The 21,600-nt window shown below is 34.3% G+C and overlaps 1 protein-coding gene across 1 annotated transcript in view; it reads right to left on the minus strand.

The window, feature by feature from the left end:
- Positions 1–819: 819 nt before the first annotated feature.
- The window catches only part of Ubl3 (ubiquitin like 3), a 61,178-nt gene continuing 40,397 nt past the window's right edge, over positions 820–21,600 (minus strand). The window contains exons 2-5 of the mRNA XM_047553406.1: positions 10,991–11,099; positions 6,706–6,792; positions 2,244–2,321; positions 820–1,952 (exon numbers count right to left, since the gene is read on the minus strand). Of these exons, the coding sequence (XP_047409362.1) occupies positions 1,900–1,952; positions 2,244–2,321; positions 6,706–6,792; positions 10,991–11,099 (327 nt within the window). The 3' untranslated portion in view covers positions 820–1,899. The remainder of the gene's footprint in view (positions 1,953–2,243; positions 2,322–6,705; positions 6,793–10,990; positions 11,100–21,600) is intronic.

Here is a 21,600-nt window from a genome sequence, read left to right on the forward strand (position 1 = left end):
TGAATATAACATTTTAGTATAACAGAGACTACATAATTCTATCCACTGTTGTGACTGTGCACAAATTAACCAGGTTAAATATCAAAGATACATTGGGAATACTCCCAAATCAACAACAGAATATTAATTGAAATGAATTTTAAAAAGATTCAGAAATAAAAGTAGAAAACAATTTTAACATGAATGAGACAGTGCTTAAACAATTATTGACCTAATTAACACCTTTAAAATTACCACCAAAATGTACTACAATATATTTTTTTAAATTTAGTTTACAGAAAGAATCTATAAGTACAGGTTGCAGAAAGAAAATGTTTAGTGCTATTTACATTCATTTTAAAACTCTGCTCTATACAAATTTAATTCTGATCAGTAGGAACAATATTTTTGTAGATCTACTGCATATAAAGCCTTTTCATCAAAGCATTAACAATGAACAAAACAATCTGATTGCATTTAAACAAAGCTGAACATCTGAAACAATTTATACTTAATGTTTGTAAGGGCTGTGAACACTTATTAAGTATAGAACATAATGTCAGCCTGCAACTTCATTTTTAAAAAGGCTAAAGTTATTTATATGGAATATTGTTCTATATACTACACGCCAATCTATATTTAAGTTCTATAGTTAGGTATTTTATAAGTCTTTTATTAAATATATTCTACACATATTTGTAATTTCATCCAGGAAGAATTTCTTCCCAGTGAAAAAAATATAAAATCTTTCATATTTTTTACAGATTTAGGTGAAACTAGCTCATGCTTTAGTGCTGTGCATTGTTTTTTAGCATATCGATTTTTAAATTATTGGTATAAAATAAGAGTGGCATCCTTAATCATGTATGCCTTAAAAATCAGCTTTTGATTTTAATACAATTGCAAGCACTAATACCAAATGCAAACTATATAAAGAAACAAAATTAGTACTATGGAGTTTTTTTTTTAATTTTAAGAATTCATTTGAACGCTGAATAAGTATGATGCTGGACACGATTATGGATGAACAATAATTATGGAAAATTTTAATTTTCTGATATTCAAATACATAAAATTGATTAGTCAATGAGGTTTTCTATATCTCTGCACGCTAACAAAAGCCTCTGAGCGCCTGGCATTCCTCCCACATTAAGGCTAGGAGACGCACTCTCACCCGCGTGTGCTGTCTGAACAAGCACTCAGTGACCAGGACTCAAGAGTGCACGTGTTAAAGGAAAAAAATAGTTTCATCAGCCCTCTACTGAGTGCTTTGAACAACAGGCACATTTTGTTTTTGTTTTTTTCATTTGTTGCAGTGAAAATAATCACACTCAGTTTAATATTCTGTGCCAGTACAGCCACCACAGCTGACTTTGGTAGAATTCACCCAACATTTTAGTTTCCATTTTTTCCTCTCAAGTTGGCCCGGTAATTAACTTGATTGATTGCTGAGAATCTTCCAGTGTGGAATTGTATATATGAGTATTTCTAGATATAATAAACTGTTATAAATTCTGCTGATGAGGAAAATAATGTCAATCTTTTTTAGTGCAAATTGCATTTGGAACACTTGATTTGTTAGTTCTGATGATGAACATTTTTGTGGCCGCAAAATGGTTCTGCTATGAAAGATAACTTGTTAACTTTTCCCCTGGAGATTGACTGCATTCAAAAACCAATACATTTTAAAACTGCTCAACATAAACAAAAATGTAAGAAATAAAAAAAAAAATCATAGTGAAAAATGTTCTTGTTTTGTTTTGCTTTCATGAGAACAGATGACGGTGTTCATGTGATAATTCAGTTCCATGGATTTGCAGGCAGACTGTTCCTAAAGGTTTCTGAAGCTATGTTGGGTCTCCTCTATCCCAGCAGCATGAAGGACAAAGACTGTGTCACACCACACTGGGCAGACAGTGTTTACAGGATTACACAACAATTACTCTCGCCAGTCTTTTCTCGATTCCTCTGACCTAGGGAAAATGGAGAAAAGCCTTGTTTATGAGAAACCAGAGCTGTGGGGAGGGAGGAGGTGGCACCTAAGCATAAGGCAGACATTCTAAAAAAGTTTGCATTTTTTAAATTAAAAGGCTAAAATAAAAAGCTTCTTTAATATTAGCATGCTTCAAAAATGTCTGGTTATTTGCTTGACAATCTACTCATAAACTATAAAAACTTCCTTTCCTTTGGAATTCCAAGAAAAAGCCATTTCTGGATGCCTGTTTTGTGACTAAAGTGAGACGCTCCTTCAGTGCTAGGCTTACCTTGAGAGTTGGGCTCTGGTAATGTTTCTCTGGCCACCAAATGCATCACTGTTGTTTTGCCAAAAGGAAGTTTTAATGCTACATAAAAAGTAGAAGATAATTTATTACATATACATCAACCATCAAAATCCCTACCCAGAAGTGAAACCATTTCAAACATTGGCTACTTTTTGCATGACTTTTCCCCATGAGCTGAACTTACCAAGTAGAGTATCTGCTCCACAAAGTAAGACAAGGTTAATACTATCACATAACTTTTACAGTTTAAAAATAATTCTTCCCAGCTATGACCATTAGGCGGGGGATAAAAGAAAATGTATAATTGGTTGGTATCAGTGATCACCTTTGGAGAAAATAATAGAAAGAATATAAAAATTTATTTTAAGCATACTTTTTCTAGATTAGAAAAAAAGTTTAGATAAAGAGATGTTTCTAAATCTAATAACATTTCAGTGTCTAGTAAAATTACTGCATCAACTAAAGACAAAAAATGACAAACTTACTTTTAGACATTTATTCTCAACCTTGTATTCCTTACAGAAAGTAATTTTTAGAAGGTTAAATTCCCTCAGTATTATTAATAATCATTGTTTTCTAATTAAGCTTTTAAAACATATTTCTCACTCATAATAAAAATTGCATTATGAAATATTTCAGACAGAATAATATACACACCTACATATCGATGAACCACTGAAGCAAATACATCAAGCTTTCATGGTTAATCCTTTTTTATTCTCTATATAAAATTAGAAGCAACCAGTATATCTAACTCAAGCTGAAGCTGGCCTCGAACTTGTGATTCTCCTGCTTCCAACTCCTAAGTTGCTGGTATTACAGGCGTCTGCCATTGCGCCCAGCTAGATTTTTAAGAATCCTAATTCTCTTCAATACTGAGTACTACTTCATAGAAGAAAGGTGAATTTCCAAAGTGCTCCTGAGTGACTCACCCTTAGAAGCTATAAATTTAATTGGTAGGTACTATTATTTTTCTTCTCCATATATGAATTTTAGCCAGAAACACTGGTCACTGACAGTAACAATATTAAAGGTGAAGGAAAAGGAATAGAATCGAAAACACTTTCTCTTTTCTTCACTGCAGATGTTCTGGCTTCCTACTATGACAGGACAATAACCAGAACAAAGGTTTTCAACCTTCAGCCTACATAAAAATCACTGGGAGTAAAACTGGCAGATGGGCACGGGTGGTAGGCAGAAATCTGCATTTTAAAATGAGTATCCCACGGGGCTAGAGGCATAGCTCAGAGGTAGAGCACTTGCCTAGCATGCACAAGCCTCTGGGTTCCATCCCTAGCAACACATGCACACACCAATCATAAACAGATGAAAATGTTAAAAAAAAAAATATCCTCAGGGTGATTCTTATGTCCATTGTCTCAGAACCGGCCTTGGAGAAACACTGAGCTAGGATATTTTAACCATCAAAGATGGTCACCATCTCCATCCTTCAATTAGTAAGGCTATTACCACATTTCCTTTAGTGAACTGAAATTCCATGTGACTATAAGGCTACACCTCAAAAAAGAGAATTCAGCAAGCCTGTGATCCCAGCTACTCAAGAGACTGAGGCAAGAGCGTCATAGTTGGAGGCCAGCCTGAGCAATTTGGGAGACTCTGTCTTAAAAAATAAAGGACAGGGCTGGGACTGTAGTTCAGGGGCAGATCATTCACCTAGCATGTGTGAGGCACTGGGTTCAATCCTTAGCACCACATAAAAATAAACAAATAAAAACATTCTGCCCATATATAACTACAAAAAAAAATTTAAAAAAAAAAGGCAAGGGGTGCAGCACAGTGGTAGAGCACCCTAGATTCATTCCTCAGTATGTGGGGAGAATGAGGGCAGGCAGGATTTAGGGATATGTTTTAAGAGACTTGAAAACAAAAATTTAAACCTGACATTTATTGAACCACAAAATTTCAAGAATGACCGAGAAACTGGGTGTCGTGGTATGTCCCTGTAGTCCCAGTTACTTGGTAGGCTGAGACAGGAGGACTATTGGAGCCCAGGAGAAGGAGGTGAGCCTGGGCAATATAGTAAGACCCCAAAGAAAAAACGATCTGCTGAGAATGCCTAGGTGTCCTACTTTAATCACCTACATAACTGACCCCATCCTAGGCTGTCCCCCTGCTTCTCTGTCCTTACCCACTGCTTGAATATCACCTATGAAGCAAGCATCTCACTTCTTCCCAAGGCTCATTCTTTCACTGAGCTAAATGTATTCACACATTTTTCCTTATATTGAATTTTAAAAATTGCCTTTGAGTTGCAGGGCTACAAGAGCAAGTCTAGGGTCATACGGAGCAAGCTTCTTCCACACTAGCCACTGAAATATTTGGAAAAACTGCTATTGCCATGTATGCTATTCTCCTTTAATGTGGACACCCAAGAATATACAGGGAGACAAAAAAGAAAAACTGAAAGCAAAAAGGCAAATAGTTGAATGGTATTTTAAAGTTCTGGTCAAACAACCAGCTGCACAGGCCCTGGCTATGCCCCTACACTGTCTAGATCACTAAGCCCAGAGATGGCTTATTTTGCTTCTGAAAAGACTGAAAACAACACAAAATGACAACGAATAAAGATATGAGTTAATCTGTTAATTATTCTAAAATAAATTCTAAGAAACAATAGGTAAAAATTTACAATAAAAAATTTGTAATTAAATGGGAATAAGTCAATAATTTTGATCTGAACACAAATTCTATAACACTAGATCATTGGAGCCACTGCAGAAAAATAATTAAGAAAGCAGGAGGATCACAAGTTCAAAGCCAGCCTCAGCAACTTCACGAGGCCCAAAGCAACTCAGCAAGACTCTGTCTCTAAATAAAATACAAAATAGGGCTGGGGAGGTGACTAAGTGGTTAAGGGCCCCTGAGTTCTATCTCTGGTACCCTCTCCCAACAAAACTAAACAAAACAAAGTAAAAAGAAAGAAATGGGAGTTGATGGGAAACTGCGATATAGATTAATACTCAGAGAGAGATGGAGAATCTCAAAATTAACTCACATAGTTAAAAGATTAAATTTCAACCAACATTTATCAATTTTTAATTTAAGATCTTGTTTGAGTCATAGAGAATTAAAAAAAAAAAAAGAGAGAGAGAGAGACTAAAAATGGCCCCATTCTTAATGAATGCACAATATACCCAAGGCACTCCTAGTCAATCTTTACAAGAAGGCTGGTCCATCTAATTATATAAAAACTGTTAAAAGAGCTGCAAACATAAACAGCTTTAGTTTTAAATAGCAGCTATCTCTTGTAGGCCATAGCATATTTTTAGGCCAGTTATAACACCAAAACTGAGTTATATGAAAGATTATATGCATTCTACCAACTTGACGCTGTCAAAGGCACTGCGCGCATCTGCTTCAGTCCTTATCACACAGTACTTTCAAAGCAGATTTTATCTGTCCTATGGAATACTGGAGCACCTTGAAAGAAGATTTTATCTTTCAACCCAGTATTCCCAAGTTTTTATTACTATCTTGACACATAAGAAGAGTTCAATAAATTTTCACTAAATGAGTGAATAAAACTGTTCTACCTTTAAGGAAAATCAGATTAAATATTTCATTGTTAAGTTTAAAGAAAAAAATCTGACAATACTGAAACAAAGATATATTTATGGAGATCATTCTGTCTGCCTACAAATTTCCAATTATCTGAATGTACCTGAAATACTATCCTAAAAAACAAACCAACCCTGCTTGTGGTAGAAAATGCATCCCATAAGGGGGCACTATTGAGCTACCATTTTCTCAATCACACATAAAGAACAATTAATAGCTAATTACTAAAGTGCTTACTACATGCCAAGCAAGCACCATTTTAAGGAGCTTTGAATATATTCACTAATTCACCTCTCCCAACCCATGAGATAGGCACTATTAAAATCCCTATTACTGATGAAGAAACTAGGACACAAATCTTGGCTGTCAGTTATTCAGGGTTACACAGTAATCAGGGTCCAACCTGGACAGTTTGGTTCCAAAATCTGTTCTTTTAACTACTATATTAGATTCATGGCTGTCGTTTACTTTTGTTCTCATATGAGCATAAAAATGATCATTTGCAGTCAAATTGAAAATACTTCATTATATTTGAAACCAATTATCAGAGACTTTTTTTGTTTGTCCAACTTTAACTTTAAAAATTACATCTAAATTACATTATCCAGAAGTACAATAAAATTACATCTATAACATAATAGGTATAAACTTCTAACTATACTGGGATAGGGTTTATTTTATAAAGTAGAGCTAAAACTAATTTAACAGAATGCAAAACATAAAAGAATAGGCATACTGAAAACAGGGAGAATTCAGAGATCAATTTATAACGTTTTTAGTAAATTCCAAGACTTGAGCATTTAAAATAAATTAATAATGCTACCATGAGACAGACATGAAATCCCATTACAAAGGTGACTATTACCTCCTAAGGTGACATTTCCATGTAGAAATCGTCCTTGATAAATAAGTCGTAGGATATTTGGACTGCTGACCTGCTCTTCTTCCCAGTCTGAAAAGAACAAAAAGAAATGGTTAGGTGCACTTCAACACATACCTGAGGTGCTACTGCATTGTCTCAAAAATTCAGATTCAAATCAGCTGGAGTATATAAAAAAAGACACTTGGAGTTTCCAAATAATTGAAATAGTTACTATTCATGCATTTGCTGCAGCCTTTATTCTTTCCAACTCATGTCCCATTAAATAGCAAGACATGCAAGAGTCTAGTTTTTGCCTCTCAAAGAAAACTAAAGTATGCCAAATTGCAGACCTGAAGTTTTAACAATTAAAAAAAAAAAGAGCTTGAAAAAAATTTAATGCCTGTGAAGAGATATATTCTTTGAAAATTAATTTCAATTACCAGTAATTAACAGATAATATTATAATGTTGCAATATCTGTACCTGTCAAAGAATATATTCAAGGCTAGAAATGACCAGCTTAAAAAGGATTTTTTAAAGGACTTAAGATATTAGATAATGGTCATATATTATTTTCTTATCTTTATGAGGCCAACGGGCAAAAATTATGGATGACACAACTTTAGCTCACCTTTTCCTCAATAAATACTCAGAATAAATCCCCAAAATAATACCTATAGAAGATACTATACAAATATGAAAGCTAGAGAAGTACACAAAGAAAATCAAAAGACAAACTGGTAAAAACTTATAAAATGGGTGACAAAATATTTAATTTTAGCATATCATATTTAATTTTAGCATATAACTTACGTTATAATAAAATATAGAACAGTTCATTAAAATAATGGTTAAGGACACTGGTATTATGGCAGGCATGGTATTAGTAATTTTTATTAAGTTGCGGATGTAACAATTTAAGTTCTGATTTTGATAACAATTTGAGAATTCCTTTTTCATCTTTATCAGCAATTCTGATATGATGTGTTTGTTTCCTACCTAAGTTCCTACTGTCCTGAGATAACTGTTAACACAAAAATAGTTTAAACACTAAAAACAGAGAGGAGGTAAGGTAAATATAGACTTCCCCTTTTGACTTTTTTAAAAAGTTTTCAAAATGATCACTATGAATGTGAGAAAAATCACTGCCTCAAAGTGACTCAGGCACAGCGGGAATGGGCAGAGGAGAAATGAACCTGTCACTTCCTGTCCCCCTGCCTCCTCCTGCCTTTTCTCCCTTCCTCCTTCTTTCCTCCTGGTAATAAGCTGTTGCTGTCCTCTGACTCCACTGATTCCAGGTCCCTCCTTTTGTAGAAGAAAGACCAAATAAGCTGCGTTAATATGAATTACTCAGAATTCATCACTTCTAAAATTATTGTTTAATTGAATATTTCTGGTTAAAATTTAAGTGCTCCATAGATATAAAGGTGAATGACAGTAACTGTGTAAATCACAAAGGGGAAGAGGGAAGGTTAGTATTCTAAAAATCTTTTAAGTACTTTTTTGAGTTTCAAAAACGTAAAGCCACACAGTTCATTATATACAGAGTCTCATCATTTCCAAGTACTTAATCCAGTTAATAAGGTATTTACCCTTCCCTCTCCAAGGATCTAACATTTAGAAAGACCTAAAACAAGTTGGAATTTCAGATTCAGGTATTACTACCCTAACAGTTGTGTGTGTATTCTACATATTAGCAATATTTCCACAAAACTGCATAGAGTATGCGAAGGAAAACTAATTTCTCCTAGAAGTATAGGGAACATAAATGATTTTCTTCTATTGATCTAATATGTATCATACTCATGTTATGAGCATCAACAAATATTTATATTTACTGAATTTTAAAATATGACAAGAGAAAATATGGACTTAAAATTTTAATTTCAATATTTTATATGAAATAAAATATTTTCTTTTCTACGGTGTGTGAATTTGCTGAGTAGATGTGGCAAATTGAGGAAAGACTAGGAATTAAAAACTTTTTTCAGGGCTGGGGATTTGGCTAGAAGCATGAAGCCCAGGGGTCTGATCCCTAGAACCACAAACTTCCCATGCAAGTAAAAAACATTGGATTGATACAATCAATTTTTAATACTGATAGTTTGTTCATTTAGGATATTATTTAATGGCAAAGACCTGCACTTGATTCTTCCCTTTAATCAGAGTATTTTAAGGCATTAAAACTAATTTTAATATCTAAGTCAAATAATTATGAAAGTCAAAGTATTTTTTTACCTCGTTATAATATTGTCCAAATAAATAAATTTGAGTGGGATTTGCCATTTTTTGTCTTGTGTTACCTTTTCTACAATATCTGTATCAGAAGCCATCTTTATTCCCCCTTCCCACACCCACACAAAAAAAGAAAAAACCATAAAAGTAATTTTTTGTATCATATGTAATACAATATCACTCTTAGGTACTTAAAAAATGTTCTTCATACTGATAGTTATCTATCTTACTGGCTGTAAAAAAAAAAAAAATACAATATTCTTAAAATCCCAAGCTTTTTTCAAATTCCTTGAACTTTAGTTTCACCTCCTTCTTAATTTAGGAACTAGCTCCTTAGTTACAATGAGAAGTAAATTCTAATAGTTCCACAAGTCTTTGCTTAAATCAGTTTCTTAAATTCAGGTCTATAAACCCACAAAGACATATCCATATGGTCTAAAAGTCCTCTTTAAGAATTTCAAATTATATACATTTTAATGATAATCTGGAAGAGACTCTTTATGATTCAAATAATCATTTGATAACCATGTGCACCCTTGGGATTTTAGTACCATATAAGCATTAGGTTTATGATTATACTAGTGCCAAGCAGTCAGTACTTGTTTAATTGTCAAGTGATTAATGAAAAAAGAAGAGAGGGTGACTTAATTCTTAAATGATGCATTCTTTGTAGAAGACTGAATGAATTTGGTACAGAGTATGAATAAAGGTTTTGTGGTGAGTCTGCAGATAAATGGGTCATCATACACCATGTAGGAACATAGGCACGCCAAATTCAACAGTATTCATGGTGCAAACAATGAGTTGGCTTTAACAAAAATACATCATCTGGCACATTCATGTTCTTAATTTGAATATTATTGGTTTTAGAGTTATATTTGCATTTTCTTTGTAGATACATTTTAGTTCTATGCTTTTTATGACAATAAATGATAAAGAATTTTAATTGGGTTTTATGTTTCTATATTTTAAAACATTCATTATAATAAAAATAAGTTAGTACTGGGGAATCTGTAAGAATTTTCTTTCTCTAAAAAAGGTTCCTTATGTTATTTAAAGTTGAGAAACACTGACCTAATTGATTCATTTTGTATACACTGTGGTCTTTGTTGAAACAAACCTTGTCCTTTAAAAGTTCAAAACACTTTTTGCTAATAAAATTAAATGAAATCAGCTGAAACAGACTTATCCCTATGGTACATGCCATAAAAAGGGTCATGACGACACTTGGGGAAGTTCAAAGGAAGAGCATAAACTAAAGACTCATTTAAGGGAGGCAAGACAGAGTCTTTCTTAGATGGGAGACAAGCAGAGAAAGAAGGAACACCACACACTCTCCAAAATTGCTTGTTATAGATACTGGCTTGAAAATACAAAGCATAAACAGATTTTCCCTTTTTGTGTGTGGGGGGGGGGTACCGCGAATTGGGCCCTCAACCACTGAGCTACATCCCCAGCTGTATTTTATATTTAATTTATAGACAGGGTCTGAGTTGCTTAGCACCTCACACTTTTTTTTGCTGAGGCTGGCTTTGAACTGGAGATCTTCCTGCCTCAGCCTCCCAAGCCACTGGGATGACAGGTGAGCACCGCCACACCTGGCAACCCTTTCCTAACCTTGTTCAGGGAGCACATCAAGTGATATGAATTAGAAGTTAATTTTGTTTCTCACTTAATTTTAAATAGAGTAGATAAAAAGAATGTATTATAATCTGTTAATATAGTTTTTTCTTTTGTTTTTGTTATAAATAGCTATATGTGTATTAGTTATTTTGTAGGTTTTTTTTAAAAGTATTTTTAACTTACACTAAAACAATTCTAAGGAAAAAAAGAGAAGAACTCTGCACACTGCTCCTTTATAATTCTGGAATGAGAAAACTAAAGGGCCAAAGAGAGGGAAGGATACAGTGATCCCCTTTAAGTCTGCGCTTTATATCCTGCATTATTTTTGTGCTTTTTCATTTTGCACATACACAACACTGACACAATGTTTGTAAAACGAGAGAGCATCAACAATTAACACTGTTCATTCTCAAGAGAAAAACGTCACTTACCCATCGGCCAATTGTCATACACATGCTTTGCAATGTCAGAAGCAGAATCGTTAGGAGAAAACAGGAACTCTTTTGTTTTCCCACTCACCAAGATGAGGCGCAAATTTATCTGAAAGAAGACAAGGATCCTCTTAATATAAGTCTTAAAATTTTAAAGCTCGAAAAAAATGACTTGCGTAGGAAAAATGACTTATAAGGCAAACCAACATTAATTATGTTTCTGAAATTTAACTACTTTGACAATGTTCAGAAATGCACTCTTGCAAGGTTATCACTACTAACCACAGAATACATATTTTCTATTGAAAAACTAATAAAAGTGTAGACCCAGTCTTATCACCTAACCAGGGCAGAGATATTAGTTTGGGATCCACAGGATTAACATTTCCAAGTCAATATATATTTGCTTACAGCATTCTAAACATCTCTTTAGATGTTTTTATTTTTTTTGCCATAATTAACTTAATGCTATTTTCAAAAATTGCCGTATCTATTCATTTCCTCATAAGTCATGGAAATACAAGCACACTCTTCTATAGCTCTGGGCCTCTGTTAAGAGTAGGAAGACTTCACTAGCCCTGGGACTAGGCAATCTAGCTGGTGTCATTATATCTAAAGAACAAAGAATGCTACTGTTCCTGTTCAAACTGTGCCAAGTCCCAGGTTTCCCTAGTTCTCTTCCGTTACTAACATATGTATTTTTCTTATTAAAAATACTAGAAAATCTTTAAGATGCTTAAGTTACAATAAATTAATTGGTAGCCACTGCAGTACCATGAAGATCCTAGGGTCACCGATTTGCTATTTTAATCACAATCAGGACTAGTGTCACTCCTAGTGCCTCACTCCTATGTTGAAGACCTAACTCCCAAAGCGACTGTCGTTAGGAGGAAATAAGGGTTAAGAGCTGACCTCAGGGTGGGCTCTAATTCCCACCACTGTGGTGAGGGGAGGGCGGGAGAGGGGAGGAAGGCCCCTGCGCACTCACTGGGGCAAGCCCCCTCCTACCCTCGCTCCACTCCCCCAGCTCCAGTGAGGACAGAGGGACCTCCACCAGAACCCACCCAAGCTGGCATCCTTATCTTGGACTTCGGCCTCCAGAACTGTGCGCCAGAACATTTTTTTGAGTCATCAGTCTATGGTATTTTGTTATGGCAGCGAGAGCAGCCAAATACTTTAAGAAATATATAAAATAAGAAAAGTGAGACTACTTTTAGGAAGGGAAGCAACATTTGATAAAATAGAAACTAAAACCAAATTGTCAGGAAGGAAAAACATTTTGTTCAGCAAAATATCCAAGGGTTGCTAAACAAATAACCTGTTTATTGGTAAGGCTAAGAAAAGGTAAAAAGTAAGGTTAAATTTAAATTGTATTTTTAAACTTAGATGCCAAAATTTTCTACTTTTGTTTTTCTGTCATTCCATATAAAGAAATCAGGACTCTCTTCTAAGTTCTCAGTATTTCCTATTTTTAAACTGACAATCATCAATATCACCAAGAAACTGATAATATACTTTTATATTTCAAAAATCAATGGTCCAAAACAGATTATGCAGATGTTCAGAATATTGGAAATTTTTAGTCTCTAGATTCAGATTTTAAATAATTAAAACAAAAATTTTCGTCTTATAAATGGGTATGAATTTTCAGTTTGAAACAGACCCGACTAATCCTTCCTCATGCACAGTGGCCTGCTTCCTATACTTAGTACAGCTGCCTCACTCCAGAAAACATCTGAATTTTTAACTCGTGGTCGAGTCTGAATGTGGCTCTGAGCTACAAAATGAGAACAAACAGCAAGGTAAGATTTTAAAATCTTCTACTCAGAAGAAATTTTAATCATCCATCCCCTCAGGAGAAGAAAGGAGAGAATATGATAATATTAAGACTAAGAATTTATATCAAATCTTAGTCAGAAGAATCCAAAACTGTTAAAGAGTTAAAGGCTCTTCAATGGAAGAAGCTTATGTTCAAAATTAAAAACAGTACCAATAAGTCCAAACAGTATGTTACTGGGTCAAGGAACCCATGGCCTCAAACAGCTGCAGTGCCTGGAACAATGCCAGGCACATAAGAGGTTTTTAACCAGTGCTTGGTCACTGACTCATGCTTGAGCTTCCTCAGTATTAAGAAGTAAGTAGACTGGGCTGCTATAAACATTGATGTGGCTGCATTAATATAGTATGCTAAGTTTACCAACCTAGATGCCCTTCAACAGATGAATGGATAAAGAATCTGTGGTATAGATAAACAATGGAATATTATTTAGCCATAAAGAAGAATATTATGGCATTTGCAAATAAATGGATGGAATTGGAGAATATCAAGCTAAGTGAAATAAGCCAATCCCAAAAAACCAAAGACTAAATGTTTTCCCTGATAAGTGGATGATGATACATAATGGGGGTGGGGGGAGGTCCGGGGGGGTAAGAGAAGAATGGAGAAACTTTAGATTACTGAGAGGGAGGAGGGGGCAGGGTATGAAAGATGGTGGAATGAGACAGACATCATTACCCTATGTACATGTGTGATTACATGAATGGCATGAATCTACATCGTACACAACCACAGAAACGAAAAGTTGTACCCCATTTGTGTACAGTGAATCAAAATGCAGTCTGTAAAAATTAAAAAAAAGAAAAGAAAAGAAAAAGCATTAGGAAGAAGAGAAGGAGGATGAGGAAGAGGAGGAGGAGAAGAAGAGGAGGAGGAAGTACAGACTGGAAAGGTAGGGGCTGAAATTAAAATCTGATCTGTACACTGAACATTGTTTTGAATGAACAGTTCAATAAATAGAATAGGAGTAAATAATAACATCTAGTTAGTGTGCTTTAGACATGTGGATAATTCAAATGTGTAAGCCACTCAACCTTTAATTTGTTGGGACCTGGATCTTTACTGTCACCAACATGCCATAGTTAATTTAAACACCATCCTCCAGTAAGACACCTGGAGAAGTAAAATTAATTCTGGACTACATATTAACCTATATGTTGAGCCTAGTTTTCAAATAATGATAAAGACCGGGTTATTGATATAGAAGATTAAGAGATTGGTCTCAACTTGGTTCTATGCTTCTATCTATGAAATAAACTTGCTCCTAGGCTGGACCAGTGAATCTGCCTCTGCATGAAGTCATGTATATGTTAGGACTGTAACATTAACAGAGGAAAAACTTGAATTCCTATAATTCCATTTAGAGAAAATCTTGAAAGCAATCACCTAGATAAACACCTGCACACCTAGGATGGTCAGTAGTTTATTTTCCAAAATATAGCAAGAATCTTCTCAGATTTATTCAAGATAAATAATGTTAATCATACTTCCTCTCAGTCAATGCATGACAACTTCTACAAATGAGTCAATTATCTTTAAAATACTATGCACTTATTATCTAAATATTTACTAATGAAAGACATTTTTACTTCTCTGAAGCCAAGCTAAGTCAATCAATAAAATACTTTTAATAAAAAATCTCTGCTGGTGGGCGGGCTACTGGGATTCTTCATACGACAATAATTTAAAAATAAGACTCTTCCCTACAGTTTAAAATGTGATATACTTTTGTGTACTTACTTGTCTAAAAGAAAACTGTTAATCAGGACTCTGAATGACTTGATATGAGATGGAGTTCCCATTATGTAATAAATCCTGAGGGGATGGCATTTAGACTATCTAAATGAATTATATATTTTATAATTACTTTTGAGGCAAAACAAAGACTATTAGTAAGGAAGAACTGCGATGATCACTTCCTATAAAGTCAATAAAACAACAGAAACTCATCAATGCATGTAATTCAAGTTTTAAAAAGTTCTCAAACTGCCATTTCTACTTGCTAGATTCTATCAATTTGGAATCTAATCCAGAACTTAATTTGTACAATAATTTTTTTAAGTTGGTCAGGATATAAAAATGAGGAGAGGGAAAGAGGGAAAACAGAAGACAGAACTGACTGGAACAGTTTTGGAAATAAAGGAAGTATGGAGATGGACAATGTCCACTTAAAAGAAATATGATTGTTTTCTACAAAGAGACTAACATGTTGATCAAAAAAAGATTGCCCACTTTGGGAGTCAGAGAGAATGAGTACTGGGGTTCTCTACTTCATGTATGAATTTCTGGAAAACTACCGGCAGAAGAACATCTGCCCTTTGTACTGCTCATACTATCTTTTTGCTAAATGGCAAGTGGGAATGGTGTTAGACCCTTTTTGCAAATCACTTTTTAAAAGCACTTAACTTACCCAAGTGGAATCAGGCTGAGACAAAAAGCCAATTCCAAAAGGTTACACACTGTATGATTCCACTAAATGACAACATTCTTGAAGTGACAAAATTGTTGTGATGGGAGTAAATAATAATAATATCTAGTTAGTGTGCTTTGGACATGTGGGTAATTCAAATGTGTAAGTGACTCAATCTTTAATTTGTTGGGACCTGAATCTTTATTGTCACCAACATGCCATAGTTAATTTAAACACCATCCTCCAGTAAGACACTTGGAGAAGTAAAATTAATTCTGCACTACATATTAACCTATATGTTGAGCCTAGTTTTCAAATAATGATAAAGACTGGGTTATTGATATGGAAGATGAAGAGATTGGTCTCAACTTGGTTCTATGCTTCTATCTATGAAATAAACTCAGATTAGTGGTGGCCAGGTGTTAGGAGGGGAAAGGAGGAGAACATGCTTGTTCATAAAAGCCTGGGAGGAGGGATCCCTATGATGGCAGTGTTCTGAATCCTGCTGTGCTAATGCTCATAAGAACTACATGTGATAAAACTGCACAGAACTAATACCTATACACGCATGTGCTTGTAAAACTGGGCAAATCTGGATAAAGTCTGTGGACTTTATCAATATCAATTTCATGTTATGATACTGTGGTTATGTAAGATGACCACATTAGGGAAAAGTGGGTGAAGAGTATATAGGATTTCTGTATTATGACTTCCAACTGGAAACAAATTTATAATTACTTCAGAATAAAATTTTTTTTTAAAAAGTCCTTAGCTTCCTAAAAACTTACATAGTGTTTAGTACGTATCTGTCTCTAGTTATATTTATTTCCACTTGAAGATGAATAGTTTTTTAAAAAAATATTGTATTAAAATAGCTATAATATTTTTCTAGAAAAAAATACCTGAGTGACTTGCTTTAAGACAATACATGAATTTGGAAATAAATAAGCATATTTTCCTTACTCTATAATTTATAAATGGCATATTTGAAATTTTTATTAATTTCACTGCAAAAGAAGAAAGAATGATGGAGAAACGATTTCATCTTTCTATGTAAGATTGACTTTAAATAGAAATTATTCAAGTAATTGCAGTCAATATGGTGATAATATATTTCATAAACTTTCTTTTATTCATTCATTTATTCAAACATTTTCGGAAACACAGCAGTTGGTGTCTGGATTATAAAGATTTAACACGACTGCTCTTGAGGATTGTATAACCTTGAAGCTATTTCAGACAAAAAGAGAACTATGGGAAAGAGGGGTAACTAGAATATAAAATTGTAAGTGCTCAACAAATACGTGTTGAATGAATTTCAAAAATAACAAAAAGGAAGTACCTGAGGGCCTGAGATGTTCAGAATAAGATGTAGAAGAATGAACTTAAAAAGTAAAACGACAGCTTGCATTTACTGAGTAGCTTACTCTATTTCAGGTAGGGCATTTAGTAAGTCCACCTCGCCATCTCTGAAACAGGCCTTACTAGCTCCATTTGAGAGTTGTGGGAACGGGCTGAGAGGTTTTGATGTCTATCTACATTACCACTCTGCCAATGACACTCAGCAAATTCTCACTATGGCACCCACAGTCCTATTTATCCTCCAGCATCATCTAGACCACTCTTGCCCTCCTTATGCTCCAAAAACTTGGGTGTCTTCATTTGCTTCCTTAAAACTACCAAGTGCTTCCGGCCGTGAGGTCTTACAGAGCACAATGTTTCTTCTGCCTGGAATCCTCTGTGCTCTGCCTTCCCCATTCCAATTCACACACCCAAATCTCAATGTACTTCACCACTTGGTGCCTTAGTCCACCCCACACCCTAAATGGCTTACATATACTTGAGAAGGGATGGCATAAGTCAATCCCCCTGAATTTAATCATCCTAGATTATTATTCATTATTAGATTATTATTCATTATTAGATCATTATTTCATGAACTTAATTTTTTGAGAAAAAGAGTTGAGGAATTTAAAGGAGAATTGTAGAAGCCAAGAAAACACTGGTATCCACCCTACCCTTGAAGAGGGTTGCAATCTAATCTTTATTTGTGAAGAAATTTTATACAAGAGAGCTGTGAAAATAAATTTTAACCTATCAGAACATACCTCTGAATTCCTATCTATGAATTCACTCATATTCAGTGGACTAAGACATGGAATTACAGACCAAAGTGCACTGAGATCTGCTAAATGCATCAAAGGTATGGGATCTTTTTCTACATTGCTTTAGCACTTTAACATGATGCACGTGCTAATATATATTAAACTGATGTAGTTGGGAAATTCAGTGGAATACCTTATTTGAAACTGTAGAAACCTTTACCTATTTTAAGTATTATGATAAAAGAAAAGCCTGAGAGGTCTGTAACTTAAGTTCCTAAGCAAACTTTTCTATCTTCTCTTTTACTAGGAATGTGAATTTCGGAGCTATATTCCAAAATAATATTCAATACTTTTGAAATTATGAGTCACTTGATGACATATTTTCAAACAATTTGATTAGAACATGAAGAAGTATGTTGGGTTATAAAGATGAATGAATTATAGTGATAAACTACTCACTTCCTATGTAGATTGATTTTTGTTTTCATCAGAGAAGAAACAGAAAACTTTTGGGTTTTGGCAAGTTCATTTTAGAATCCAAGTATGTAGTTCAAAATTTATGAAGCATTTAGTGTCTAGCATACAGTAAGTATCTAATTAGCTGTTATCATAAATTATCTATCATCACAATAACCACCATCAGTTTAGTGAATTATGTAATACTGTTATATAGCACTTTATATAGTACTTTATAATGTACTTTCTTAGTCTTTTATTATGCACATTTACTTTAAAAATAAGTTCTGGAAACTGAAAAAGATGGACAATATATATTCATAGCAATTCTTGCAAATTATTTCTAAAATTATTAAATTTTTACAGTTCCAGATCCTTTAAAACTTCTTATAAAATCTGTGGCTCTGAAATCAAACTATAGATCTACATCACTTTAAAACCTGACTATATCCATTTAAGGCCTGCAGATAGTATACAAACTAGCTGCTTTAACCTGATTTCAATATGCTAATGATAGTCTAATTTCCTACATACACTGTCAACTAAGTAACAAATTTGAATAAAGCCAAAGCACCCACTGCAGGGGATGTTCTGAAGGATTTTTAGGTCTCATGGCTCATTAAAGTAAGAGCTACTGTTCATCCAGTACAATTGTTCTGTGAACTAAACACTGATGATATTAAACCAAAGACAGGAGAAATGGAGCTGGCAAAGGAAATACAATAGAGGAGACTTAGGGGAGAGGAGATTTTTCCCGTATTCATAATACGTTTTCATGTATTTCAGGGAGATGACAATTGTCTTTACTCTGCCCACTTTCCAGTAGGGGGAACATGATGGTGGAAGTTGTTTGGTAGAGACAGCCTGAAACCATGGGGAAGAAAACTAATGTTGACTATCGACAAGGTACCAGAAGTTTTCCTTACATATATTATTTACTTCGAATAGTTGTAGCATGTGTCATATTGCAACAACCTACTATATCATACTTTCTGTATTTTGCTAATCACCTAATTATACCAGTAAATCCAGATATGACACAGGATGAGTCTTTCAGATGTCTGTACTTAAATCTGTCTCAGTTTTGCACCATGATTTGAACCTTCAACAATAGTCCTTTTGTTGTGTCAATTCCCAGATTCTCTTCCTCCTTCTTATTTTATGCTATTATCAAATTCTCAGTACTGCTTTAAATTCTATGTCTTTCACAATACTCCTCAATCATTCAACAACAACAACAAAAAAAAAAAACTTTTAAAACTGAAAGGAGCTCAGAATTCCTCCAGTTCACAGCTAGGGAATGGACCAGGGAAGAGAGTCTGAGAGACCAGTTAGTGGCCAAAAACAATTTAAAAAATCCTAGTTTTCTCTTTGCTAGGTAGGTCTTTTCTGGCATACCCTCAATAACACCCTCTCAACACTCCCCTGAGATCTTTCTAAACATCTGATTCCAGTCTTTTCCAAATAGCCATTCTAGAAGGACTTGATTTTCTCTTAGGATTCAAATAACTTTTCAGAGGAAATACTTCTTAATCTGCTACATACAAACTGAAAATTAATCCTGTGTTCTTTTGAACTTCTGAGAAATAGTTACAAAGAGAAAAAGAGTTCTTATTTACTGTGAAATAAGTTTGGAAATGTGTTTAAAATTTCAAATAACTAGGTGCCAGAGGCTAGGGGGAGGGGATGATGGGTAGTGATTGCTTAATGAGTATAAAGTTTCAGTTTTGCAAGATGAAAGGCGTTCTGGAGATGGATGGTGATATGGTTGCAAAACATTATTAATATATTTAATACCAATGAACTGTAATTATTAAATGGTTAACAGCAAATTTTATATGCATTTTAAAATTTAAAAATTAAAATAATTTAAAAAATTCAAACCAGTTTAAACTGCAAAAACCTCTCAGAATCTTTCACATGCCAAAATTTTCAAGGGGCAAGGAGGTCTAGAGTGTTCAAGACTGTTCTACTTTCAGCTGACACTTGTAAAACTGAACACATGGATGAGTATGAAGGCACTAGGCTAATAGATGCTGTAACAAAAATGACCCAAACACAGCCATTAATTCCACAGCACTCTGGGTTAGCATTCCACCGTCTTAGGAGACAGTGGGGCACAAATAGGTCACTGAAATTCAAGTTTGTTTACAGATTTTCAAAATTTGTTGTGTATGATATATTGATGTGGAAAAAAATTAGTTGTAATGGAAAGTAAGCCATCAGTTCTATGGTACATACAATATTAGAGTTTTTTTTTTTTAATGTTGAAATAGCTGTAATTAAAATAACCTGATTAGACCTATTGTTAGAGGATGTCAAGGTGACTTTTTCCCTTTCACAGCATAACTGTGAATTCAATATTTTTAATCTGTTTTATGAAAGAGCAGAATATACCCCAAAATGATCTTTAATATTAAATCAAGATTCACATAAGATAGATACCACAAAACCACACAATTGAAATTAGCTTATCTTTCACATATACTTTTAAGAAAATGTGGAAGAAAAAATAATGTTTTAAACTTGACACTGTGTCTATGGCCAGGAAAGAAAATAATTTTAATGTGTGCCTTTACCTTTGAAAAGGAAAACTAGTGAGCCTCAGAGGGATTGTTCTAGATGACTGTTGAAGTTCCTTCTTGCATAACTATCATGGGATTAGCATTAAACAAAAGGGCATGTTATTTAAAAATATAACAATTTTATTATGTATAATAAAACAATATACATGGTACATATAGATGTTCAGAAATGAAAAAGTCATTCCTATCAGTTGCACTTTATACTTAAATTAACAGAAGTGGAATGATGTGAACCCACTGTCTTTTTAGTTCCTTATCACTAACTTTCTTTGATTCCTTGTAAACCAGAGCCTACTGGAGCCACACTACTGAACTATAGTTTTAAAGGTCACTTACGATCATCATACAAACACAGAAAAGCTTCTTCTTGTTTCTCATCTTCCCTTGTCTCTCTACAATGGTCTACATATCTAACTCCTTCCTTCTTGAAAATCTTTCTTCATTGGGTTAATACAGTTCCCAAAACATGTTTTCTGGATCATTAATCCCTATAAGGTATTCCAGTGAGAAAAGAGTTCAGCAGTCAGATAAATCTGTGAAACATGGCTTCATTTATTCCACTTCTGGAGTTGCCATACATGTTTAATGTACTAAAAATCCAGAAGAGTGAACTTGTTTGTTTAGCCTTTAATACAACTGCAGTATTTAGCCACGGAACCAATTTTTCTTTATCATTACCTGTTACCATACCACAGCTCTAACATGTGGTAAAACCTACTTTGAGAAGACAATCCCTGCTTTGATTCTTGGATCCTCTTTTTCAATTGTTCTTTTCTTTCTCTCTTCCAAACCAAACATGTGCTTTTCCAAAATTCCCTCGTCAACGATTCTGCGCCCTGTCTCCTATGTCACCCACTCCCAAGGCTTCAACTGCCACCTACACAGAATAGTACTGCACTGTGTAATAAAAAATGTGGGAAATGATGGGCCCATATATGATGGTGGTCCCATAAGATTATAATGAAGCTGAAAAATTCCTATCCCTAGTGATTTTGGAGCCATCACAACACCATAGTATCAGATCACAGCAAAAGCATTATTCATGTGTTTGTGGTGACACTTATATAAACAAACCTACTGCACTGCCACTTGCACACAAGCACAGCACAATTATGTACACTACATAACTCAATAATGATCTTAAATGACTATGTCACTGGTTTATGTGTTTACTATATTAGACCTCTGATCATTATTTCAGAGTATACTCCTACTTT

This window comes from Sciurus carolinensis, chromosome 5 (genome assembly GCF_902686445.1).
Source record: "Sciurus carolinensis chromosome 5, mSciCar1.2, whole genome shotgun sequence".
In the NCBI taxonomy this organism is placed as follows: Eukaryota; Metazoa; Chordata; class Mammalia; order Rodentia; family Sciuridae; genus Sciurus; species Sciurus carolinensis.